This window comes from Nicotiana sylvestris, chromosome 4 (genome assembly GCF_000393655.2).
Source record: "Nicotiana sylvestris chromosome 4, ASM39365v2, whole genome shotgun sequence".
Classification (NCBI taxonomy): domain Eukaryota; kingdom Viridiplantae; phylum Streptophyta; class Magnoliopsida; order Solanales; family Solanaceae; genus Nicotiana; species Nicotiana sylvestris.
The window spans coordinates 180,104,043-180,127,867 of record NC_091060.1 but is presented as its reverse complement, the minus strand read 5'-3'; the positions used below and the strand labels follow the sequence as shown (position 1 = coordinate 180,127,867).

Below are 23,825 nucleotides of genomic sequence, written 5' to 3'. Positions count from 1 at the left end.
GTTCTAAATGTTTTTTCAACAGCTTAATTCTCTTTGACAAGTTAACTTCTTAGAAAACAAAAATGGGACGATCCCGCTTCATGTTTCATCATTTTTTTTGATTTCACAAATCAAAAACGATTAAATCTTCTACAATTCTTCTGCAACAAACGCAATTATGTCCAAAATCCCAATTATGCTACAACTGAATGGGAATTGAGATAGCTATGGGAGATTTAGAGAATTTTGAATTTGGGTTTTCAAATATTATTATTTGTTTGGATTGGGTATTGTTGCAAACAATTGAGAATATGGTTTGGAGTTTATATCTCAATTTTGAGAGGTTTTGGTGAAGCTTAGCCTTGGTTTTGGCTGAATTTCATATTGAAACTCGAAGAAGAAGAAGAAGAAGAAGACATGACATACATTATATTGCAGAAATTGTAGAAAAATTGTATTCTGTTGTTTATGTATTTTCTTGTATTCATTTAACTGTTGTATGAAAGTTGAAAAAATAAAAACTTAGGATCATATCCGCTATGTATAATTGTTCGCAATTTCAATATGGAATTGAGTATCACCAATGAGAACACAGTTGCATGTTTGTGCTGTTACATTTTATATCAAATTCTGGTTATATATAAATGTCCTACACTTTATCTACATTTTATCTACAAATAAACTACATGTCAGAGTAAATATATATATCAGTATGAATTTTCACAATATCTACAAAATTTCTACAAACTGGTCATACTAGAATTTATTTTTATTTTCATGCATGTTTGTCTGGAACACTAAAGTTGCTTGATATGCCAACATCTCCTGTTATAGACGAACACAACTTATCTACAATTTTTACACATTATTTTCACCCAGTTAAATACAACTACAATAACATAAAATTTACATACAAATTTTATACAAAATTTATACAATATGTCTTTTGTATATTTTGTATCTGATTTATACATAGTAAAAATAAATTTCATACAACTAATTATATATTATACAAATCATCTACAATTTTCGTACATTATTTCTATTAAGTTATATACAACTACAATATAATACCACTTAAATACAATTTTTATACAATGTTCTTCAACTTTCATACAATAGCTAAATGAATAAAAGAAAAACAAATAAACAACACATACATTTTTTCTACAATTTCTGCAATATAGTGTACGTCATGTCTTCTTCTTCTTCTTCGAGTTTCACTCTGAAATTCAGCCAAAACCAAGTCTAATCTTCACCAAAACCTCTCAAAATTGAGATATAAACTCCAAACCATATTCCCAATTATTTGCAACAACACTAAATCCAAACAAATAATGATTTTTGAAAACCCAAATTCGAATTCAAAGCTTCAAAGCTTATTAATGGCTGTCAATGGTGGAATTGCTGCTCTCGTTTCCTTTCCTCTTATATTACTGAAATTTGGGATTGAGAGATAGAGAGAGACGTAGAGAGAATTCTCAATTCTTTGCAACAACATCCAATCCAAACAAACAATGTCTTTTGAAAACCCAAATTCGAATTCAAAGCTTCAAAGCTTTTTAATGATTGTCAATGGTGGAGAGGTTACAGATTTTCGTTGGTTTTAGAAGAGGAAATCGTGGGTGATTGAAGAGGAAATCGTGGGTGTGGTTTGATACGTGAGTGAGGTGGTGGGATTTGGAGAGAGAAACTTGAGGGAGTGGGAATATACAATTGAGTAAAATTAGGAGACTAATTAATACCATTAAAATCCTAAAATGGTACATAAATGGTAATTAGGTATATAGAAGGTAATTATATTAAAAGTTAAGCATGGAGGGTAATAGTTTACTATATGACATAGGAATGTAAAAATTCCTTTCGAAAAAGTTGAGGTTAGCCAACTTGTTGCTTTTGGCTTTTTTTTTTTTTTAGTAAAAATAGCACGGTATAGCCAGTTTCGGACTAGTCATTCAAAAATAGCCATTGTTTATGAAGTCAATGAAAAATAGCCACTATTTTGCTACAACAGAGACCGATCCAACATAATATACTGGAGTCTGGTGCACCTGTGTATGAACTCCAGCATATTATGCTGGACCGGTATACTTTGCTGACTCCAGTATAATATACTGGAGACTGGAGCACCGGTGCTCCAAACTCCAGTATATTATACTGGACAATTATACTTGCTGGAACTCCAGTATATTATGTTGGAGTTTTAGTGTACTTATGTTGGAACTCCATCATATTATGCTGGAGTTCCAACATACTTATCCTGGAACTCCAGTATAATATGCTGGAGTTCAAGCATACTTATGCTGGAACTCCAGTATAATATACTGGCGTATTTTTCAGGTTTTGAACAGTGTTTTTGCTCAGATTTATCTTTACATGAAAAGTGGCTAAATTTCGATTACTTTTGAAACTGGACTATTTTTGAACGACCAATTGTAAATCTGGCTATTTTTTAATTTTTCCCTTTTTTTAAGTAGTTTTAAAGCTATTTTTTTTTGGTTGTCAAACACTTCCAAAAGTTAAAAAGTGCTTAAAAGCTGGTCAACCAATCCAAACGGGTTCGAATATGGTTACAACAAATTAAGAAAGTTTTTTAGAAGATACCCGGCCTTTAAAAAATTGCAGAAATGTAACATTTTATTGGGTTGTCTTTTAACTTTTGACCCCGCCTGTCCTATGAGGATAACTTTAAGGTCAAAAATTAAAGGTATTGTGTACAAGCGAGTAAAAATACTTATTAAACTTTAAGTTGTGTCACGAAATATGTGAGAATAAAAATTCAACATCATCCACTTTAAAGGTTATTTGTGTACTTCAACCCCTCAACCTTTACTAGAACACTTCCTTTTGCAAGTTTTCGTACTATAAATATGGCTCCAGCAGAGCCTTTGTGCTGATGACCAAAGATTGAATAATATGTTAAAACAAATTAAGTTGCATTGTTAATAATTTTATCTTTAGCTAAAAATTCACGAAACTAGAAACACGTGCAAACTATAATCGTGTAACATGTCAAGAACTATTTATTAAATTTTTTTCACCGTAAAATATTTTATTATATATTATTTTCCTTAGTTTAACACAACAAGATAAATATAAGTACTTTTAACTACATGCCTTCTTAGTTTAACTCTTATTGAAAACTTGTGCCCGATATGAATATGAGGACCTATCAAACCTAAAAAAGAAAAGATGTACAGTACTATTTTATTTGGTGTCTTTGTCAGAAAAGGTTAATAGAGAAACGTGAAAAAACAAAATAAGAAGTTATAAGCTTGTGCAATCCATTTGATTGCTAAGGAGTAAGGAGGTCATCGGTTTAGCAATAATTGGATTAGGCAGATTATATACTTGCAGCGACATCCTAGCCCGCATGCCATCTCAGTCATAGCACACGCGCAAATTAGGCTTGTTTGGCGTCGGTTTTCTGTGTTGCATACCTAAAAGCACAATCGGTCGCCTTTCGCCCCTCGCGTTCGACGTGCGGGGCTTGGTCCATGGCTAGTATGCTCGGACTCTCGGATTCGGTAAACGCAATAGGCATGGGGTCTTCATTGGCTCCTATTTGCCCAAAGAATGCTCCTTACAAATGATGGTCGTGCTCGTCTTGGACTTGGCGGTGCCCTTTGGGTCGGCCATGCTCATGCGACGCCGGCGTCAATAAGGAATGCTACCTGGTTGATCCTGCCAGTAGTCATATGCTTGTCTCAAAGATTAAGCCATGCATGTGAATGTCATGGGCTGCTTTCCAGACATGCCCCATGACCCCTTGACCGCGCCCCATGACGGCCTAGCAAGCCTCACAATGCCTAGCGCCATGGTCGGCCCCGTGGTCTTGGCTGCGCCAAGTGACAAGCGCGCATGTGCCTCTGTCGCCCCACCGATGCCTCTCGCCAGCGCCCAGGGCTGGCCAATGACAACAGCGCCGCGCTCCCTGACAATGTCGCGCGCGCAGATCCTGATGCCTCGCCAGCGCCCAGCTGCAGGCCCATTCCAGCAGCGCCTCGCGCACAGACCCTGATGCCAAGCACCAGTGCCCAGCCTCAGGCCAGCACATCAAGTGTCGCGCGCGCCCACAGCAACGCGCGCGCAGACCCGCAAGACAAAGATGCTGCCATCGGACTTAGTTTTTCCTTGTAATAATCTAAGTCCTTTTCATTGTAATCATAGACTAGTTTTCATCATTTTCATTTCAGTGTGCTTCTACAGCTTTATTAGGACTAGTCTTGTAATGTTGGTTTATTTTTTTTAAGCATTATTAAGGGGGACCAAACAATCAAACATTTCAATCAGCATTTTCTGGTGTCTCTCCCCCTCGACACCACATCATTGTAATCATCATTTTCAGTCATCAATAAAATCATCATCAGCATTCAAAACCCAATTCTCTCTCAGCTTCCGCAATTGCTCACGACATTGGTTTTCCCGCACGGCACTGACAATCTAGTCTAGCGTGCGGCGAGGACCTCATTGGCGGACAGCAACCGCACTGACATCGGTTGCTTAGCCTTGCGTTGCCCTTCCAAAGATCATCAGGAAGGCGTTGCGTAACAGTAAGTACGAACAAATTCAGACTGTGAAACTGCGAATGGCTCATTAAATCAGGAGTGCTGCAAAATAAAGGACACAACAATTCCAAACACAAAAGAATGACAATCAAAATTCCCATTACGACCCATAAGCAGTAAAAAAATTATTGAGTGGCAAAACATCTAATACAGTAAGTATATCAGACGAAAATTGTGATACAAATATGTTGCAGTTTTTTACAGTACAGCAGCATAAAATGAATTGCAAAACTCAAACCATTCATCCCCTTCCCTTTCTCATTTTCCCTTTATCTCTTCCCCTAAAAGCAGAAGAAGATAGACTAAGAAAGAAAGAAAATTCCCCAAAAAATAAAAATAAATTATGTCATAAAGACCAGACTACACCGCGATTCTTGGAACAAAACCAATACAAACTGTATCTTACCAAGATTTTATCTCTCCTAGGCTATACAACACACATAAATGCAAATAGATGGCACGAAAAACACTGAGGAATAATGGCCCAGTGGTAATCAAATATAGCAAATCATTGCCACAAGCTAGAAAGAACTCCAATGATCTGAACTCTTTTTTGCATTCTGACTCTCAGATGAGACCTTAAATGGGCCGCTGGAACCAAATGGATCAGAGTCGTCAAACGAGTATCCTCGACTATGATCAAAACCACTGGTACTACTTATGGAGTCGAACCTCGTGAGAGTCTCCTTTCGTGGAGAAGATCCATGATCATGTGTACTGAAGGAATCATACCTTGAGAAACTATCAAAGAAAGGATCCTTTGATCCTACACTATACCTCGGAGAATTTCCTGCTCTTGAAAGTGGTGACCCAGGAACTGAATCCTCAAAGCCAAATGGGCTATTTTTCTGGTATCTACTTTCAGCCCCAGGAGAGTCTGTTCTTATAGGACTTGCACCAAAATCAGTTGAGTCAAAGAAATGCTTCTCTCCATGTTTGACATGATCCGACTCCTGCAGGATAATAATTAGTCAATGTATAGGGAGACTTTGCGACATAGAGCACACTAGCACTCTATCATCATCAACATATGGTAATATTTAAAAAGCAAAATCCAGCTGTGCGCTTGAGATCATTATCGGGTTTGTACAAGGGCGACACAGGAATTTTCTTAATTGCGCAACCAAGATACAAAATGTAACTATTGAACTGGAAAAGTCAAGAATAAACAAATAATAAGAGGGTACGGAAGAAAAAGTTCCGTATAAAAGATAAACGAGGATTATCTTGTTTTATTTGAAGGATGATGTCATTGCACATAATAGCAGTAATGAAGTTATCAATTATCATCAGAATGGTAAAAGGAGGTAGCATTACCACTTTGCTATAAACTTTTAAGCAACATTTTAGCTCACAGATTATACAGCAGATTATTCCAGTGGAAGAGTCAACACTTGCACATTCTTGAAATAACAAGACAGGCGACATCTAATAACACTAGAACAGGAGTAAAAGTAAGGGGTTGCCGACTAACCTTAGCATTGAAACCCCAAACAGAATCCACATCATCATTATTGTCAAACGTACCCCAGCCAGGTTCATCAAATCTGTTTATCCAATGAAAGGGAAGAAGAAGACATTAATTATTCAAAACTAACTATTCATTCTCAAAAAAAAACGTTAATCAAAACTAACTATAGACCTGTGCACAAGTAGGGATACAGCATGTCCAACAAGAGCAAGGACATGCAGAAGGATTTAAAATAAAAGTTTGCTGGACATTACTCAATCAGGGGACTGAAGAAACATGTTTGTACTAGTAGGTATCTTCACCTTTTTAATATACACAATCCAATTAAAGAGCCAACTTTCGTGTGTAAAATGCCATTACAAGCAAATGGTTGTTTATTCCCCTAAAGCAAAAACATTCTCTGAGCCTTAAAAGGACACAGAAGCAAAAGGTAAATTGCCAATCATCTGTCTATCATAAAGGCTTGAGTATTTTCCTAACTTTGTTTTCTATTTCCAAGGAACTCTGGTGATACAAGAATGAGAGAAGCTAGGGATGCTTTTCTATTTTACCGTGGATGGGATCTGTTTTTTGGAGAACATCATTTTATGGGAAATACACTGAATGAAGAAAATTACAGAGACAAAACAAGGATCTTTATTTAACACTCAAAACCAAAATGGAGGTGAGATTCGTAGCTTATATCTTGATGGAGGTATGATTAATTAACAGTACATTTCATCTTTACTTTTCAGAACATAAAATGCGATAATCTGTTTTTAACTCTTACAAACTAATGAGACAGATGCAAGACATATCTAAGCATCCATCGAGGACACTGGTGAGCAGTGGTCAAACAAACTGGCCAAAAGATTCAGACCTAGTGAAATGTCCATCAAGCATGTCTCCCTGGATCTAAATGGGTGTTGTGCTGGACATCAAAGTCCCAAAAGTTTCATAAACTATTAAAACTTGGAACTAATCGAAATAGAGAAATACAGATGGAAGATATTGCACGAAATAGCCACATTATACCTATCAGTTTCAGATTCGGTTTTAAAGCTCTTGCCGAAATGGTTATCAGAGTATTCACCGGATGGACTATCAAATGCTGTCTGTTCTCTTGGACTTCCCTGTGGACTTTTTGACTCCTCGTCGCTATGCATATACATCAAATCAGTCTCAAAATTGTTATTATTTCCTTTAGCAGAATAGTTTTCTGACTTGGTATCAGCATTTGACAGGGAATCAGGGGAATCTCCATGAATTGGAGAACTTTCCTTCTGATTAGATGTGGATTTGGAATTTGCAGGCGCAGCTACATCAAAAGAAAATCCTGCAGAAAGTGACATAGGGATGCACATACATCAAACATTTTGCAACTTATTCAACGATGGTGTCAGAAAGATAACTGATGAAGAACAGGAAAAGACAGAGGGATATATTCAAGAAAGGAAACCTTCATCTTCGAATTTATCCCAATCTTCATCCCAAACAGCTGATATCTCCGGAATTCCAGGTTGCCAGCCTTGAGAAGATCATACCGGACCAAAGAGGTAAAAGAAGTTAGATGGAAAATATAATAAACTGTGATGCAAATAATTTAAAATTAATCAGCTATCATCAAATTTCCAAGAACAAGATTTTATAAACAACATTAACACAGTAATCGAAAACCCATTGAAACATATTCAATCGAATCAATTTTCAGTAATAACTCCAGCACTTGAGGAAGAATGAGTTCCAATTGTATTTTCTGAGTAAGAAACACAGAAAATGGACCTCAAAAATTCAAGTGACATTCTGCACAATATGCAGATGAAATTATTTGGATTGACTCCTTACCCAGATGTTCAGAGAAGAAAAGTGACTCGGTGGGAACAGTAGAAACAGAACAAAAGGGAACAAATTGACAAGACGCAGCAAAACAAGGGCAAAAACAACTTACCAGGGGGTAGTTCAATTAAAGCAGTTGACTTAATATTAAGCTCATGTTTCTTGCAACGATCGGCCAGGGCCTTCAGTAGCTCCTCAAGATCATGTTGTACGCGATCAGCACGGACCTAGAAAACCAAAAGCGCAAAAACATAGCATAAGTTCCTAACGAAACTTACATTTCGCTATATTTTTCCAGAGAAATCAAATTAATAAGTTCTGTTATCTTCACCTGAAGAATACCATCAGCGCTGCCACCTTGTTCCATTTTAATGATTGCCTGTTGTAACTCCAGCTTCCTCTCCTGAATAAAGGAACTTTTTTCTTTTATCTCAAAGAAAATGAAAACTCATATGGTTCCAGCATCCAACAAATCAACAAGCGCTAATACTTGCAAGAAGCGAAGAATACATAATCCATAGAGGAATATGTAAAACAAATGAGAAGCCAGAAAAGGCCCATAAACAAGCCAGCTTTACAATTAAAGCATTGGATTATTAGAAGAAACCAGGAAGAAGTCTACTCATTGAGTTGCAAGGAGAAAATGGTTATATTCCTATGTATAGCATCGTACAGTGATAAACTCAATCTTTTGATTTATGAAGGAGCTAGGATATATAACTAGAGAACACAATTGAAAGAGCTTGGATATATAACTAGAGTAAACATTCGAAAGAATATATGGAGCAAAATCTCACCTGAGTATCACGAAATGATGCCTCTTCAATTGTCAGTTTAGAAGCAATTTCTGCAACTTGCTTGTATTTCTCTTCATATTTTTTGGCAAGCATCTCAGCCTAAGAGACCCATCGATTGAAAAAGTGCATAATAAGGAATAAATTGAAAGCAACAAATTATGAACTTCAAAGAGTGAGTGAGTGAGTGAGTGAGAGAGAGAGAGAGAGAGAGAGAGAGAGAGAGAGATCAAACAGCTAAAGTGGTACCTCGCGTTTATCAGCCAATGCCCTTTCAGTGATTTCATTAAGTCGATTATCACATCTGCTTTTGTACAAAACCTGGAGGAAAACCCAATGAACAAAAGAAAATGGATGAGATTGAAAAAAATATACAGATAAAATATAAAGTAAAGAGCAGGTGACAGTGAAGCAAAAGCAACTGGAAATAATAGAAATGCGACAATGCTGTACATTAAAGGCGGCAACTACTCACAAGATCCTGCATTTTTGTGCGGTAGAATTCAAGCTTCTCCCTGGAATCCAGAAGCACATTGTCCTTGCTTTCATCCTTATCAAACAAAGGAATTAGGTTTACTACATCAACAGTATCATGAAGTAGATAGCATCCAAGTTTTCATCATGCAAACGGCTTCCAACCTGGATATGTCCAGGTCCTAGACTTCTTCATAGCTAATTAGCTGACTAAATCTGTAACAATTAAATCAACTAAATCTCGAAAATGTATCAGATGACATGGCATTGTGAGAGCTTAACAGTAGTCCCTCCGGTCCACAATAAGTGACCATACTACCTTTTTATTTTCGTCCAAAATAAGTGTCCATTTACGTCATCAAGAAGGAATTCATTTTATTTTTCCAAAATTTGCCCTTATTTACATATTCCAATGTGTCAAGGTACATCTTTTTTTCTCTAGGAGTTCGTATTTTCTTAATGGGTGTGTCAAAGGTAAAATGACCACTTATTGTGGACCGGAGGGAGTAGTTGTTAGAGACGTTTTGGTTTCTGGGCATGGGGAAACTAGGTGAGGCCGCACTCCTGTCAATAGTTTGATTTTATTTTCGTGAGGTGGAATCACTATTCCCATATAGCTGCACGCAATCACTACCTGCCTGGATTTTACTCCGGGACAGTCTTGAGTTTAACAATGCCCTCGAGGTGAGGGAGTTGTAATCAGTATCTTTCTTTCATTCAGTAGGTAATGATAAATTGTATCGGGGAATAGAACTCAAGATAACTGCAACCCAGTTACAGAAAAAACCTAGAGAGGAGATGAACTACCTTATGAAGGAAATAATACCTTTTCCTCTCCTGCTACCGCATCTTCTCTCTTTGGCTCCAGCATATTCTGCTCCCCATTACTTAGTTGGTCCATATGAGAATTATCCATTGATGTTGCTCTAGCATTTTGCTGATTAAATTGCATCGATCGGTCAGGCTGAGGGAATGCCCTCAGTGTAGGAGGCCTTAATCCAGGATGTGCACCTGGCTGTACACCAGGCAACCCTTGTGGTCTTAAGCCTGAACATAAAATGAGTGATGAAAGTTTTAGTATACTAACAAAGTGGTTGACAACTTAAAACAATCCAAAATCTGTTTAGGTAGTACCAGAAGCAGGGCTCCAGCCAGTGCTTCCATAAGTAACAGGCGGACCTGCCAGGGCCAGCAAAGTCTCATCAAGCATAACGCTATTTGGTAGTGTAGATGGAAGAGAGCGACCTTCCCTATATCGTTCCATTAAATACAGAGCTATACAAAACTCCCTCAAAGAGAGCATGCTGTCATTATCTTGATCAGCCAAGTCCCACACCTGCTTCAAGACCTCTGACAGAGACCAAAAATGATATTACTAATTTACGAAGCATTACGAATGTGCAACAAGCTCCAAATGACACTTTAAAATACAACTAGGTACACGGTTTGACATACTTTTAGGGGAAATAATTTAGAGTCCTAGTATTAATCTAGCAAAAAAAGTAAGTGCGAAAATAGAAAATGATTTTGTATCTAGGTCAGGACATCCAAATTCCAAAACCTCAAAATTAGAGAATTCTCCAAAATGAAACTTTCCTTGTAGACACTTCATCAGTATCACATGTACAATTTGGAAAAAAAATCCAAAAGTTCTGAGGTACCTAAATAAAACATCTCTGATCACTCTCCAATGAAATTTGTGGCAGCAATCCGATTTAGAGCATGTGAACCAAGAATAAGGATGTTTGCAATTGTGGTTGTGCCTCACAGATCAAAGATGACCAAGGTGGTAAAAAAGAATGATTAGAACACACAAAAGAATCTCTGGACCCCAAATTTGCATGAATTAGTTTAAAAATGGACTTCTCTCAAGTTTTAAACTTGTCCAACAACAACAACAACATAATACCCAATATAATCTCACAAGTGGAGTCTGCGAAGGGTAGAGTGTATGCAGACCTTACCCCTACCTAGTGAGGTAGAGAGGTTGTTTCTGATAGACCATCAGCTCAAGAAAAGGTGAAAAAGGAAAAAGGAAAGAAGATGAAAGAGGAAGAAGAAAGAAGAAAGAAGAAGAAGACAAACGGCGATAAGGAAAAAGGGGAAGACGAAAAAGAAAAAGTAGCATTAAATAGTAGTAACAGGGAAATAAGATAAACGAAGAGATCGAAGGGGAACTCTCGCTTACCTACTAGCCTTTTACCCTAATTCTCAACCTCCACACCCTCCTATAATGGGTCATGTCCTCAATGAGCTGAAGTAGCGGTATGTCCTGTCTAATCACCTCTCCCCACTACTTCTTTATCCTACCTCTACCTCTTCTCAGACCCGTCATGGCCACACATCCTAACATGAGCATTTGTGCTTCTCTTCTCCACGTGCCCGAAACCATCTCAGCCTCGACTCCAGCATCTTGTCCTCCATGGGGGCCACTCCCACTTTTTTTTTGTCCAAGCGAGAAAAAAAATTACTCTTTCAAACTTTCACAATTTTAGTTTTTGATATGGTAAACACCATCCTCCGGACCCTACTTCCCAGAAGCCCAACAATGGCCCTTTCCCACTTTGCTTCCTTGTTGACTCGAACACTAACATTATGGTAGGTGGAGGGTCTTTACAAGCAGGATGTCCTCCCTAGTGAGTTTATCAAACACAGTTCTATAACATACAAATATCCTATTCTACTCAAGTCAGTAACCTGAGTCTTGTAATAGAGTTTATAGGATGAAATCCAGTGAATGAATTTATCAAACACAGTCCTATAACATACAAAATATCCTATACTCCTCAAGTCAATAACCTGAGTCTTTGTAGTAGAGTTTATAGGATGAAATTCAGTGAATGAATCGGATGCTCAGCTAAACGACAGAAGGTACTCATAGTTATACCCGCGAAGTTGTGAGTAAGATTCCTTGAAAGTACATAAGTCAAAAGAAAAAGAAAAAGAAATAAAGAATTCTGATGACAGCTAGCTTGTCAGCAGAACAAAAAAAGACAGTAAAGGCTGCAAAAAGAAGTTCATTTACCTCTTGGCAGTCTCCAGTTCAAGAATAAATCTCGTGCTTGTTGCCCGGATATTTTTCCATCTCTATCTGAATCCACCTCCATAAACACTTTTGCATACTTCTGAACGCCTGCTCTTGTCATTTTTGGCCAAGGAACTTGTGACTGCTCAGGAGCTGGATGGACAGAACCCACTGGAGTTCCAGATGATGAAACTGGCAAACTATTCTGACCAGAAACCTGTTGATTAGGTTTGGACACAGATGGGGTTACTTGCTGCTGATTCGCAGGAGATTGCCTTGTAATAGTATTGAATGCAGCAAAGGGGTCAGGCGTGGATGAAGTTTGAGACTCAGTGGTTACTGGAACCATAGCTGAAGAGGTTGGTGCACTATTCACAGAAAAGTTTAAGTTTGGAGTAGACGATGACTTCTTGGGTACAGATTGGCTTGCAGAGAAGGTTTCACCTCCAAACATTGTGTCCGAAGCAAAACCATTTCCAGAACTTCCAGTAGCTTTTGTATTAGCTACTGTCATGGAAGGTAGTGAAAGAGATCCCTGAAGAGTTTGCGTAACTGGAGGAACCAAAGGGCTCATTCCTCTATTGGGAGGCTGCATAGTAGGTCCAGCAGATATTGCTGCTTGTCTGGTCCCTAGATAGTCATGTGAAATGTTCGAGTTTGGAAGACCAGGACCTGTCAAACTACCACCCCTGGGGAAATCCATACCAGTAAGAGATTGCTGGGGACGTGATGCAGTAGCTGCAGTTGGAACAGGTGGCCTCACTGAGTGGCTGGCTTGAGAAGTGAGATATTGCTGGTTCATACCTGTTGTAGGAGGTAGCTGTCCTCTGATGCCGTGATTTTGAGAAGCTGTTGGTACTCCAGCACCCATCTGCTGTGCAGGTGCAGCACCAACTGAATTTAACTGGGGAGAAGCAATCGCTGCAAGGTTAATCTGTGGAGCAGGGATTTTAGCAGAAGCAGGACCATATAAAGCCGCCTTCACAATATCTGGTGTTAAATCTCGTTTACTCTGTGCCACTGTTACAAGTTTAAGAGCATTATAAAACTCTGGTCGGCTAAGAAACCCAGTACGGCTCTGGTCAGCATGTGTCCATATCTGCAATCGAAGAAACACAATGTGCACGCACAGTTGAAGAAATGATATTTACCATGGAAGAGGTAAAATTTGTAGAAACTTAAAGAGAACTAGTCATAACTAGCTTATCCAAGGAGACTTGTGAGATTTACAGAATGCAAAGACACATTCGAAAAGCATAGTAAAAGAGAGAAATGGAAATATATTAACTTAACATTTTATAGAAATATAGAGATTGCAAAGTAAAACTTCCAGTCCTCCTGCAAGTTTGTCAAAGAAACAAATCTGAATAATCACAGCATAAAACTTAAAAGTAGCTTGAAAGAAAACTCTACTGCCTAGAAAGAACTTGTCTAGAATATCCTACAATTCTAAACACACCAGCTGCAGAAATCTTACCATTAAACAGTAATTAAACCCCTGGCAAACAGTTAACAAACCAAAAACTAGTCAACCACCACAGTCGAAAAGTCGGATGACTTATCAAGAATGCCAACCAATTCCCGTTCTTCTCTTCACCTTTCTCCTATTCTATCTCTGTTTCCCCCATTCTCGACCTCTCTCCTCATTCTTCTTACCTTCAGTAACTTATCTCTTAAAATCTATTGAGGCACTGGCGCACTGCTGGTGATTGGTGATCGAAGTCCATCTTATCATGTCAACTAAGAACCCAATAACCGCCATGAGTCTTCATCATAGTCAGCACATCATTTTTTCCACTAGTTTACTGTCTAAATGTGGTCAGGAGGTTTATAATAAGGTGAATAACTGAATCCCTTATAATTCATGCTACAATTATTAACATTACCAAGTAAATGTATTTTTTTTACCCTCGATTGATTCAATTGTATTCTTTGAGATCATTTATATCGCTCGGACTATTTATTTAACTGTTTTGAGTCCTTTGAGATCATTACAATACACAATTCAAGCACAAGTACAACTATAAACATTAAGATAGCAACAGCAAAAAGAGAAGTACATAGTCAAGTAAATTGAGGCTACCTGAGCTAGAACAGGTTGAGGTAGATTAGATCCTTTTAAAAAGGCAACGGCTTCAACACCACTGATTCTTCCATCTTGATCCAAATCCGCTCTACGAAAATAAGCTTCAAATTGGTCCATATTTGGTCCTCCTTGCGCTATTTTCTTCAATCCAATCACACACAAAACTCACAGATCAACACATTAGGCTTCAAAGACTCAAATAAAACCTCGATTCAAAAAAAAAAAAAAAAACTGATGATAGTGTTTTTTGTTCAATTTGGATTTCTTTCGACGGGTATAAGATTAAATCCTGTATAAATGAAGCTAAGCATGAATAGCTTGTGAAAATTATGAAGAATTTTGGAGATCTATAGAGTGAAATTGAGTAGAAATCGGGTCTGATTTTGCTATGCTAGGTTTTACCCGATCTAGAATTCCAGATTAGGAAATTGAAGAATATTACTGTACATTTTGTTCCATGTACTCCCTTAGTAATCAAAACTTTACAGATCCACCCCATGTTTTTTTTTTTTCCGTTTTTCTCGTTATTTACGTTATCTATATTTATATCTATACTATACTAAAAGCACGAAGACCTTTAACGAAATGTCGTTCGTCTTTTTTACCACTTAAAAATAGATTTTACACTAGACAAAATAGTCATTTAAATTATTTTCCTAATATATAGGAGTTTGAAATTAACTAGAATTTTAATTATTAAATCTTTCCTTATTTGAATTATGTAAAATATTATAACATTAAATTTAATTGCACTTTTCAAAACATTTGTATTCGGCAGTATTTTAGTTGTCCTACACACCTTCTCTTTTCTGCTTTTTTTTTTTCTTCTATATCCTTAGGAATTAGAATATTATATTTGATAAATTTGTTAATTATCAATTTTACAAACAATTTCACTTTTCCAATTGAATCAGGGCACCAACTGAAATTCTAACTTCTCGTACAGAGAAAGCACCAACTCATCAACCTATCTAGAGAAAATGGTAAAAAAAGAACTATTTAAAAAAGATAAAATAAGAAATTTATTCACTATTTATTTAATTACTATTATACAAAGTAAGAAGATTATAAGAATCAGTTGATAGATCTAAATGTCCATGAAAATTTCAAAGATCATTTTACTCTTCAATCGAATATTATTCCTGCAATATTTTTGTATTACAAAAATAATTTTACATTCCAATAAATAGTACTATTAGATATAATCATAGAGTAAATAACTGATCCTACAATTTTATGCTAATAGTTAAAAGGGAACATTAAAAAAAGTGCATAAATAAATATAATTTTGGTTAATAAAATATGAAAGCATTAACGATAATTCATATTTTAGGTAACATGGAGGCATGGATTTAGATTTTAAAGAGCAATTAGGACGTTCTTTTTTCTTTGAACATGCTCAAATTCTTTGTCCACTTTTATTGTTTAAATATTGAAAAATAATCAAATTATAGTCTTTTTTAAATGTAAAATCAATTATAAACGATAAAAGAATGATTATTATTTCGTACAAAGGAAAAAGAATAGGAAAACAAAGCATATATGTAATTGTCTCGAGTAAAAGAAGTACTTTAGAAAGAAATTATGGGTAGTATAAAATAACGATCGAGCTAATACTTTACAAGAACTGTTAATAATAATTGAGTTGGATGCCTATCTATACTATATTAAAAGCACGAAGGCCCTTAGCGAAATGTCGTTCGTCTTTTTTAACCTTAAAAATATATTTTTATACCGGACAAAATAGTAATTTAAGTTATCTTCCTAATATTTTTACACTTTGAAATCAACTAAAACTTTGTTCATCAGAATTTTCCTTATTTAATTTGTCACCTAAAAAGTCCTAATAATTAGGACACTAAAATAAAGTTAGATTTACTTTCTATAAAAAAATTTACCTTCTAAATTAATGAACTTTATTTTACCGTAATTCTAAATTGAGAATATTTCTTCTCTACAAGTATTTGTTTATATTTGATTTTGTTAGAGTTAAAACAGTTGTTTTATGATTTTGGATATCAAAAATAATTTCTTAGTTAATCGATGATTTTAAACTAATTAATACGTAGGAGATAGAACTAGGTAATATTATGATTCTGCCACTTTAATTTGAAGTACTTATCTCCCTCGATTGAAAAAATATAGTGACTACACCTTAGAACTATTTGTTCTATTTTCTTTTGAATAAATTTTCTTGTGTTTAAGTTTCCTCCTAACATTTAGAAGTTTTAAATCAACTAAATATTATGCATTAAATACTTCTTATTTGAAATATTTCTAATATAAATATTTTATATAAATCTTTCCTTAGTTGAATTGTATAAAGTAGTAATTTTATAAAAAAAAAATGCCAAAATATAATGAGATCAAAAATATTAAAGTCCACAAAGAATAAGTAAGAACTAACTATTACTAAAGTCGATAAACCAGTTACCACTCTTTCATATTCAAGAAAATTTAGATTTTCAAACCCTAGGTCCGTAAATATATATGATGTTTAATTATTAATTTTTAAAATATGACCATCTTTAGTGTCAACAATTTAAAACTCATGTAATATTATTTAATAACAAAAAATACAAAAAAGAATCTGCATTTTCTGAAAGAAGAAAACACTGTTCTTGGAACTTTGATATGTGAAGGACACAATATAACTCTTTCCACGTCCAAACTTATCCGTTCTTCAAACCACTATATATATGTAGGTTAAAGAAAGTAAGATTTTTTAAAATAAATGTAGTATTAAAGGTACACGCGCAACGCGCGTGCGCTAAAACTAGTATGATTACAAACGTATGGATAGAATGGAGTGGATCAAACTCCTAAATATGATTAATATCTATCACTTTGAAACATGCAAATTTTTATTAATTTTTATATTATAATGTAAATACATCTTTTGAATTTTTTTATATTATATTTAAAAATTTATTTTTATTAACACGAAGAACACGCGCAATGCGCGGATGGTAAAACTAGTATATATTAAAAGCACGAAGGCCCTTAACGAAATATAGTTCGCCTTTTTTACCCCTTAAAACTATATTTCACATTGAACATAATTGTAATTTATATTATTTTTCTAACATCTAAAACTTTAAAATCAATTAAATATTTTGTTACTAAATCTTTCCTTATTAAACTAGGTAAGAGATCCTAATATTTAGGATTATTATCACACTCTAAACTATATTTAAAGTTTCCCAAACGTATATAAATGCTGACATTGTGACTCTTAAGGTTTCTATTTTTTGTTGTATTATTCTTATCAATTTTGTATTTACTCTTATATATTAAAATTCAAAATTGTACACTCTAATAAAATGATTAAAGAAATAATTAATTTTTGGAATTTAATATAACCAAATGTTGGTTGATTTTTTATGGTTTAAAATAGATTACATTGAAAAGAATATAAAATATATTTCTAATATTAGGACTTTAAACTAACCTAAAAAATTCCAAGTGAACCTCAAACCGATTTTTCTATCTTTTGAACATAAAATTCTTATTACATAAAAGTATAGTTACAGTTTAATTACCAAAAAAAGTATAGTTACGATTAAACATTAGTGTAGATGTAGTTAAACAATTTGAAATTTGTGATGTACTAATATTATGTATTTGAATTGAAAAAAACAATACTTTTCTTACCGTTGAGAATAAATAATTAAGTATGTGAATTAACTAATTAGTTAAAATTCAATACCTTAGCGAACTGTTGTTCGTCTTTTTTAAAATAGAGTTTATATTGGATAAAATAGTTATTTTATTATTTTCCTAATATTTATCACTTTGAAATCAATTAAAACTTTTCTTATTAAATTTTTTCTTACTTGAATTACTACATAGTAAATCAATCATAATATTCAGGATATCAAAATCCACTAAAATTTATCTTAGATAAATCAAATAATTTTGAAAAAAGAGGTTTTGCTTATTTCGGCTCTTTTCCTCCATACTTTTTTTTTGTTTTTTGTAAGTAGATACACATTAGGAATGTACATATCATATTTGTATAAAGCATTTCAAAGTTCCATCCAATATACATTTTTTTTCTCAAATTAAATAAATAAACTATCGTATATACATTATCTTATATAATTATTTTCTTGAAAAATAAACTAATGCCATTAAAGTGTAGTCTATTTTTTTTTCTAATTATAACATCTTTAATGTTAATATGTTTAATATTTAGAGCTTTAAAACCAACTAAAGTTTTATTTATTGATTTGTTTGTGTAATATTTGACGACTATAGTCAATAATTATTTCAACCTTCAAAAATCACGTACAATATAAATAAAAATATATTCTAAATGAGTAAAATTTACTCAATAATTGTAAAAATATATTCTAAATGAGTAAAATTCCCTCGCAGTTTGCAAACACTTAATAGTTATTTTATTTTTTAATTTAAATACATTATTCAATACTTATCTTATTTTTTAAAAAATATCTACTCATTGACATGGAAAACACGCGCAAAGTGCGTACCCTAAGTCTAGTTATTTAGTAAGGTATTAAAATGATTAATTTGAACTATGTACATTGGTGGTGTAAGTGAGAATCCATTGACATATGCTAGTATTATCTTCTAAGTTTTATTGTATTATTTTCAAAATAATATTTTCAACATCTAACAAACGAGAGAAAAACAATTATACTACAAAAGAGAAAACACATTCGAAGAAAAAATAATAAATGAGATTACGGACAACAAAATAAAAGGGAGTTATCAACTTTTTCTCAAAGTGAACTAGTTGATTTTTGCTCGTATATGAAAAAATTAGGAAGAAATAAGTTACTTGTGATAGCGCAATAGATTGTTCAACTCAAATTATTGTACTTCTAAAAGTCATATAATCCATATATATTCATACGAGAAAAACAAAGGTGATATCAGAGTTGTAACAACTATAGGGTATCAAGTTACTAAGTTATACCATGAAAGTTTGGGAGAGGGTGGTGAAAGTGAGAGTGAGGAGGACTGTGTCTATGTCCGATAACCAGTTCGGGTTCATGCCGGGTAGTTCAACTACGGAAGTTATCCACCTTATTAGGAGGTTGGTGGAACAGTACACGAATAGGAAGAAGGGTCTGCAAATAGTGTTTATTGACCTGGAGAAAGCGTATGACAAGGTACCTAGGGAGGTTTTTTGGAGATGTCTGGAGGCGAAAGGCGTGCGGGTTGCTTACATTAGGGCGATTAAGGACATGTATGATGGAGCTAAGACTCGGGTTAGGACAGTAAGAGGCGACTCAGAGCATTTTCTGGTTGTTATGAGGTTGCACCAAGGATATGCGCTTACATTGTTCTGATTGATGAGGCGCGAGGTGGCGTTAACGAGAGGCTGAAGGTTTGGATATAGGCCCTTAAGTCTAAGGGTTTCAAGTTGATCAAGACCAAGACAGAATACCTGGAGTGCAAATTCAGCGCCGAGTCGAGGAAAGCGGGCGTAGACGTGAGCCTTAAATCAAAGGTCATCTCCAAGAGAAACAGTTTTAAGTATCTTGGGTCAGTTATCCAGGGGGTAGGGAGATCGACGAGGATGTCGCGCACCATATAGGGGTGGGGTGGATGAAGTGGAGCTTAACATCTGGAGTCCTATGTGACAAAAAAGTACCACTGATGCTCAAATGTAAGTTCTATAGAGCGGTAGTTAGAACAACCATGTTGTATGGGGTAGAGTGTTGGCCGGTTAAAAACTCTCATATCCAGAAGATGAAAGTAGCAGAAATGAGGATGTTGAGGTTGATGTGCGGGTACACTAGGATGGATAAAATTAGGAATAAAAATATTTCGGAGAAGGTGGGTGTGACTCTGATGGATGACAAGATGCGGGAAGCTAAACTCAGATGGTTCGGGCACATGCAGAGAAGAAGCCCGAATGCCCCAGTAAGGAGAAGTGAGTGGTTGGCTTTGGCGAGTATCATTTGAGTTTCATTTGAGATTCCCTCCTTGATGAAGGAACATTGTCCCATATTGGAAGAGGAAGAGGTTTTTTATGGGTATATAAGCAATTGCTCTTCTTATAGCTCTTAAAGAGTTGAGAAGAAGGCAAACCTCGCGCCGCCGTCGTTGTCGCTCGGCTCGACTTCGGCTTCGGCTTCAGATTTGGTCAACTGATCGTTTGATTAATTTTTTGGACCAAATTTATTTATTAATAGTAAAACATTAACAGAAATGGTATTAAATATTTGTTTTAATAACAGAATATTAATATTAAATCCTTTAATCCATTTTTCAGTTGTGTAACTGAAAATTAAATTATCCTCTTCAATTTTCCCTCTTTATTGTTGAGTAAATAGCCATTTATGTAATGACATTTATGTTGTGGCCATTTTGTATAAACAGCCATTCTGAAGAGTTATACCTCTTCAGATTTCAGCCCAACTTTGGCTATAAATACAAGGCTATTCTGCTCAGAATTTTTATATGATTTTCTGAGTTTCTCCTCCTTCTTCTGCATAATTTAAACATCAAACAAAACAATAGTAAGTGTGATTTGCTACCGAACTTTGTGTTCGCTGAAACACTGGGGTTGGAAGTATCACTACACCAATGTGTAATTCGTTCTATTTTGGGAGGAAATAATTCATAACCTTGGATACTAGGATGGGATTAAATTCCTTAAGGAAATATTGTGAATTCAGTGGGCTCAGATTAAAATTCTGTTTCTGTTTTTCATTTATGTTTATGTTCATTTATATTTTCCAGAATTATTTTACAAATACAGTTTACTAACAAGCTTAAGGAATTTAATATATTTTTTGTATTTGTACTCACTGTTTCTGGAGAGTAAAACCTTTGTGGTTTTGTACTCTATTAAAATCTACGTGATTGTAACATTTGTGTCATTCTTTTACAGAAATGACTAATGATAATGTGAACCAAGTTGTTCCAATGGTGACTGTCAATGCCTCAACGAGCCGAACAACACCGGCAACATTGGCACTGGCGGAGAAACCCGAAAACTTTTCTGGGACTGATTTCAAGCGCTGGCAGCAAAAGATGTTCTTCTATTTGACTACTCTAAGTCTCCAGAAGTTCATCAAGAAAGATGTTCCTGTTCTATCCGATGAAACTCCAGAAACTGAATGCTTTCTCGTGATTGAGGCGTAGAAGCATTCAGATTTTTTGTGCAAGAATTATATTCTAAGTGGGCTGGAGGATACTTTGTATAACGTCTACAATGGCGTGAAAACGTCAAAGGAACTGTGGACTACGCTTGAAAAGAAATACAAAACCAAAGATGCTGGGTTGAAGAAGTTCGTTGCTGCAAAGTTTTTGGACTACAAAATGGTAGATAGCAAGTCTGTTATTACCCAAGTCCAAGAATTGCAAGTGATTATTCACGATCTCCTTGCTGAAGGTATAAATCAAATTAATACTGATGTTGAAAGTAGTAATCTTAGTATTTTTACTAACAAAAATTTCATTGAAGGTCTTGTCATCAATGAAGCATTCCAAGTAGCAGCGATGATTGAGAAGTTGTCTCCATTGTGGAAGGACTTCAAAAACTACTTAAAACACAAACGCAAGGAGATGTCCCTTGAAGATCTCATTGTTCGGTTGAGAATCGAAGAGGACAACAAAGCTGCTGAAAAGAGAGGCTGTGGAAACTCAACAATAATGGGAGCAAATATTGTTGAAGAGGACAAAAAAAGGAAGAAGGTTTTTGGACCGAAATATAATCCAAGCAAGAAGCGGTTCAATGGAAATTGCTACAACTGTGGAAAATCCGGACACAAATCTACAGAGTGTCGTGCTCCGAAGAAAGACAAGAAAAAGGGTCAAGCAAACATGGTTGAAAAACATGATGATGTTGATGACTTGTGTGCCATGCTTTTCGAGTGCAACTTGGTGGGCAATCCTAAAAAGTGATGGGTTGATTCTGGAGCCACTCGTCATGTTTGTGCTGTTAGAGAAGCTTTTGCTACTTATGCTCCTGTTGGACCCGATGAGACGATTTCTATGAGAAATGCTGCAAAGGCCAAGATTGAAGCATGTGGGAAGATATTTCTCAAAATGACTTCCGGCAAAATGGTGACTTTGAATAACGTCCTTTATGTTCCCGAGATTAGAAAGAATTTAGTCTCTACTGGACTTCTTGTTAAAAATGGTTTTAAATGTGTATTTGTATCCGATAAGGTTGTAATAAGTAAGAACGAGTTATTTGTAGGAAAAATGTTACCTTACTGAGGGCCTTTTCAAGCTGATTGTAATGGTTGTTGAAAATAATAATAAAATTTCAGTTTCGTCTTACTTACTTGAGTCAAATGAATTATGGCATATACGTTTGGGTCATGTCAATTATAAAACCTTGCGGAAAATGATTAATTTGGAAGTATTGCCTAAGTTTGAATGTGACAAATCAAAATGTCAAGTATGTGTGGAATCTAAGTATGTTAAACATCCTTATAAGTCAGTTGAAAGGAATTCAAATCCTTTAGACTTAATTCATACAGATATTTGTGACATGAAGTCAATACCATCCCGTGGTGGAAAGAAGTATTTCATAACTTTTATTGACGATAGTACTTGATATTGCTATGTTTACTTACTTAATAGTAAAGATGAAGCAATAGACGCATTCAAGCAATAAAAAAATGGAGTTGAAACACAATTTAACAAGAAAATCAAAATGAAAAGAAGTGATAGGGATGATGAATATGAATCTCCTTTTGAACAAATATGTTTAGAATATGGAATTATTCATCAAACAACAGCCTCTTACAATCTCGGGAACATGAATGACGTTATTCAAAGTCACCACTTTGCCAGAAGTTATTTTGAGAAATATCTTCCCACATCCTTCAATTTTGGCCTTTGCAGCATTTCCCATAGAAATCGTCCCATCGGGTCCAACAAGAGCATAAGTAGCAAAAGTTTTTCTAACAGCACAAACATGACGAGTGACTCCACAATCAATCCATCACTCTTTTGGATTGCCCACCAAGTTGCACTCAGAAAGCATGGCACATAAGTCATCAACATCATCATGCTTTTCAACCATGTTTACTTGACCCTTCTTCTTGTCTTTCTTCGGAGCACGACATTCCATATATTTGTGTCCAGCTTTTCCATAGTTGTAGCAATTTCCACTGAACCGGTTCTTACTTGGATTATATTTTGGTCCAGAAGCCTTCTTTCTCTTTTTGTTCTCTTCAACAATATTTGCTCCCATTATTGTTGAGTTTCCACGGCCTCTCTTTTTAACAGCTTTGTTGTCCTCTTCGATTCTCAACCGAACAATGAGATCTTCAAGGGACATCTCCTTGCGTTTGTGTTTCAAGTAGTTTTTGAAGTCCTTCCACAATGGAGACAACTTCTCAATCATTGTTGCTACTTGGAATGCTTCATTGATGACAAGACTTTCAATGAAATTTATGTTAGTAAAAATACTAAGATTACTACTTTCAATATTAGTATTAATTTGATTTATACCTTCAGCAAGGAGATCGTGAATAATCACTTGCAATTCTTGAACTTGGGTAATAACAGACTTGCTATCTACCATTTTTTAGTCCAAAAATTTTGCAGCAACGAGCTTCTTCAACCCGGCATCTTCGATTTTGTATTTCTTTTCAAGCGCAGTCCACAGTTCCTT

General features: G+C 35.3%; 2 protein-coding genes across 2 annotated transcripts; both read right to left on the bottom strand.

Annotated features, from left to right (window-relative positions):
* Positions 1-4,659: 4,659 nt before the first annotated feature.
* On the bottom strand, positions 4,660-14,714 carry LOC104247590 (uncharacterized). Its single transcript, XM_070172432.1, has 13 exons — positions 14,210-14,714; positions 12,127-13,225; positions 10,236-10,451; positions 9,928-10,148; positions 9,103-9,177; positions 8,877-8,948; positions 8,631-8,729; positions 8,165-8,236; positions 7,946-8,060; positions 7,457-7,525; positions 7,033-7,333; positions 6,022-6,094; positions 4,660-5,500 (listed from the first exon to the last, which is right to left on the bottom strand). Exons 1-13 carry the CDS (start codon positions 14,327-14,329, stop codon positions 5,069-5,071), a joined length of 2,964 nt encoding a protein of 987 aa, XP_070028533.1. The 5' UTR covers positions 14,330-14,714; the 3' UTR covers positions 4,660-5,068.
* An 8,199-nt stretch (positions 14,715-22,913) lies between these two features.
* Positions 22,914-23,402, bottom strand: LOC138890607 (uncharacterized). Its single transcript, XM_070174007.1, has 2 exons — positions 23,155-23,402; positions 22,914-23,109 (listed from the first exon to the last, which is right to left on the bottom strand). The coding sequence occupies exons 1-2, from the start codon at positions 23,400-23,402 to the stop codon at positions 22,914-22,916; spliced, it is 444 nt and encodes a 147-aa protein (XP_070030108.1).
* Positions 23,403-23,825: the final 423 nt, after the last annotated feature.